The sequence below is a fragment of the Oncorhynchus masou genome, chromosome 5, assembly GCF_036934945.1.
Source record: "Oncorhynchus masou masou isolate Uvic2021 chromosome 5, UVic_Omas_1.1, whole genome shotgun sequence".
Classification (NCBI taxonomy): Eukaryota; Metazoa; Chordata; class Actinopteri; order Salmoniformes; family Salmonidae; genus Oncorhynchus; species Oncorhynchus masou.
The window spans coordinates 84,620,427-84,624,010 of record NC_088216.1 but is presented as its reverse complement, the minus strand read 5'-3'; the positions used below and the strand labels follow the sequence as shown (position 1 = coordinate 84,624,010).

Sequence of the window (3,584 nt, the reverse complement as noted above, 5' to 3'; positions counted from 1 at the left end):
TGTGTCTTTAGTCACAGGTCTATAGTCTATAGTACTGGTCTGTGTCTTTAGTCACAGGTCTATAGTCTATAGTACTGGTCTGTGTCTTTAGTCACAGGTCTATAGTCTATAGTACTGGTCTGTGTCTTTAGTCACAGGTCTATAGTCTATAGTACTGGTCTGTGTCTTTAGTTACTAGTCTATAGTACTGGTCTGTGTCTTCAGTCACAGGTCTATAGTACTGGTCTGTGTCTTTAGTCACAGGTCTATAGTCTATAGTACTGGTCTGTGTCTTTAGTCACAGGTCTATAGTACTGGTCTGTGTCTTTAGTCACAGGTCTATAGTACTGGTCTGTGTCTTTAGTCACAGGTCTATAGTCTATAGTACTGGTCTGTGTCTTTTGTCACAAGTCTATAGTCTATAGTACTGGTCTGTGTCTTTAGTCACAGGTCTATAGTCTATAGTACTGGTCTGTGTCTTTAGTCACAGGTCTATAGTACTGGTCTGTGTCTTTAGTCACAGGTCTATAGTCTATAGTACTGGTCTGTGTCTTTAGTCACGGGTCTATAGTACTGGTCTGTGTCTTTAGTCACAGGTCTATAGTCTATAGTACTGGTCTGTGTCTTTAGTCACAGGTCTATAGTCTATAGTACTGGTCTGTGTCTTTAGTCACAGGTCTATAGTCTATAGTACTGGTCTGTGTCTTTAGTCACAGGTCTATAGTCTATAGTACTGGTCTGTGTCTTTAGTCACAGGTCTATAGTCTATAGTACTGGTCTGTGTCTTTAGTCACAGGTCTATAGTACTGGTCTGTGTCTTTAGTCACAAGTCTATAGTCTATAGTACTGGTCTGTGTCTTTAGTCACAAGTCTATAGTCTATAGTACTGGTCTGTGTCTTTAGTCACAGGTCTATAGTCTATAGTACTGGTCTGTGTCTTTAGTCACAAGTCTATAGTCTATAGTACTGGTCTGTGTCTTTAGTCACACGTCTATAGTCTATAGTACTGGTCTGTGTCTTTAGTCACAGGTCTATAGTACTGGTCTGTGTCTTTAGTCACAGGTCTATAGTACTGGTCTGTGTCTTTAGTCACAAGTCTATAGTCTATAGTACTGGTCTGTGTCTTTAGTCACAAGTCTATAGTCTATAGTACTGGTCTGTGTCTTTAGTCACAGGTCTATAGTACTGGTCTGTGTCTTTAGTCACAAGTCTATAGTCTGTAGTACTGGTCTGTGTCTTTAGTCACAGGTCTATAGTACTGGTCTGTGTCTTTAGTTACAGGTCTGTAGTCTGTAGTACTGGTCTGTGTCTTTAGTCACAGGTCTATAGTCTATAGTACTGGTCTGTGTCTTTAGTTACTAGTCTATAGTACTGGTCTGTGTCTTTAGTCACAGGTATATAGTACTGGTCTGTGTCTTTAGTCACAGGTCTATAGTCTATAGTACTGGTCTGTGTCTTTAGTTACTAGTCTATAGTACTGGTCTGTGTCTTTAGTCACAGGTATATAGTACTGGTCTGTGTCTTTAGTCACAGGTCTATAGTCTATAGTACTGGTCTGTGTCTTTAGTCACAGGTCTATAGTCTATAGTACTGGTCTGTATCTTTAGTCACAGGTCTATAGTCTATAGTACTGGTCTGTGTCTTTAGTCACAGGTCTATAGTCTATAGTACTGGTCTGTGTCTTTAGTCACAGGTCTGTAGTCTATAGTACTGGTCTGTGTCTTTAGTCACAGGTCTATAGTCTATAGTACTGGTCTGTGTCTTTAGTCACAGGTCTATTGTCTATAGTACTGGTCTGTGTCTTTAGTCACAGGTCTATAGTCTATAGTACTGGTCTGTGTCTTTAGTTACTAGTCTATAGTACTGGTCTGTGTCTTTAGTCACAGGTCTATAGTACTGGTCTGTGTCTTTAGTCACAGGTCTATAGTACTGGTCTGTGTCTTTAGTCACAGGTCTATAGTCTATAGTACTGGTCTGTGTCTTTAGTCACAGGTCTATAGTCTATAGTACTGGTCTGTGTCTTTAGTCACAGGTCTGTAGTCTATAGTACTGGTCTGTGTCTTTAGTCACAGGTCTATAGTCTATAGTACTGGTCTGTGTCTTTAGTCACAAGTCTATAGTCTATAGTACTGGTCTGTGTCTTTAGTCACAGGTCTATAGTCTATAGTACTGGTCTGTGTCTTTGGTCACAGGTCTATAGTACTGGTCTGTGTCTTTAGTCACAAGTCTATAGTCTATAGTACTGGTCTGTGTCTTTAGTCACAAGTCTATAGTCTATAGTACTGGTCTGTGTCTTTAGTCACAAGTCTATAGTCTATAGTACTGGTCTGTGTCTTTAGTCACAAGTCTATAGTCTATAGTACTGGTCTGTGTCTTTAGTCACAGGTCTATAGTCTATAGTACTGGTCTGTGTCTTTAGTTACTAGTCTATAGTACTGGTCTGTGTCTTTAGTCACAGGTCTATAGTACTGGTCTGTGTCTTTAGTCACAGGTCTATAGTACTGGTTTGTGGCTCCTGTCTGTAGTTCATTCAGAAGTTCAGTCTGTGACTTGGTGTGACCATGGTACTGGACTGTGACTGCATCTGTAGTTCACATGTCCAAAGAACGTCCATTGTTCTGTGTGTGTCTGTAGATTCACAGACTGCTCCATGGTAAAGTTCTGTGGCTTGGCGTGTCTGTGCTGTCTGTCTGTAATCACAGGTCCATGGCTCGGGTGGTGGTGGTATAGTGGTGGTGTTCCCTACTGTTGGACTGCAGTGCAGAGATGAGAAGGCCTTGGTCCTGGTCCAGACAGTCCTGTTCATGGTGCAGTTGCTGGGCCAGGGGGTTCCTGCTTATCACCAGCTCCAGCTTGTCCCCAGCCTCGGTGATCAGGGGGACAGCCAGGCAGCAGTCGAAGTCTCGGGTACGCACGTGGTTCACCTACAGCACATGGGGAAAGAAAGTCATGAATGACTTAAGCAAAATTGGTTTTTAGATTATTTTTTTTTTATGCAAATATTAAAACATGTTTTATGTAAGTATTCAGACTCTTTGCTATGAGACTCGAAATTGAGCTCAGGTGCATCCTGTTTCCATTGATCATCCTTGAGATGTTTCTACAACTTGATTGGAGTCCACCGTGGTAAGAACTCAGTGGCCTCCATAATTCTTAAATGGAAGAAGTTTGGAACCGCCAAGTCTCTTCCTAGAGCTGGCTGACCGGCCAAACTGAGCAATCGGGGAAGAAGGGCCTTGGTCAGGGAGGTGACCAAGAACCCGATGGTCACTCTGACAGAGCTCCAGAGTTTCTCTGTGGAGATGGGAGATCCTTCCAGAAGGACAACCATCTCTGCAGCACTCCACCAATCAGGTCTTTATGGTAGAGCAGCCAGAAAGAATCCACTACTCAGTAAAATGCACAACAGCCTGCTTGGAGTTTGCCAAAAGGCCCCTAAAGGACTCTCCGACCATTGAGAAACAAGATTCTCTGGTCTGATGAAACCAAGATTGGACTCTTTGGCCTGAATGCCAAGCGTCACATCTGGAGGAAACCAGGCACCATCACTACGGTGAAGCATGGTGGTGGCAGCATCATGCTGTGGGGATGTTTTTCCAACGGCA

At 42.7% G+C, this 3,584-nt stretch overlaps 1 protein-coding gene across 1 annotated transcript in view; it reads right to left on the bottom strand.

Moving 5' to 3' along the window:
- Nucleotides 1-2,463: 2,463 nt before the first annotated feature.
- LOC135528102 (glutamate receptor-interacting protein 2-like) overlaps nucleotides 2,464-3,584 on the bottom strand; it is a gene marked incomplete at its 5' end in the record, with an annotated part of 51,780 nt that continues 50,659 nt past the window's right edge. The window contains one exon of the mRNA XM_064956913.1: nucleotides 2,464-2,903. Coding sequence (XP_064812985.1) covers nucleotides 2,676-2,903 — 228 coding nt within the window. The remainder of the gene's footprint in view (nucleotides 2,904-3,584) is intronic.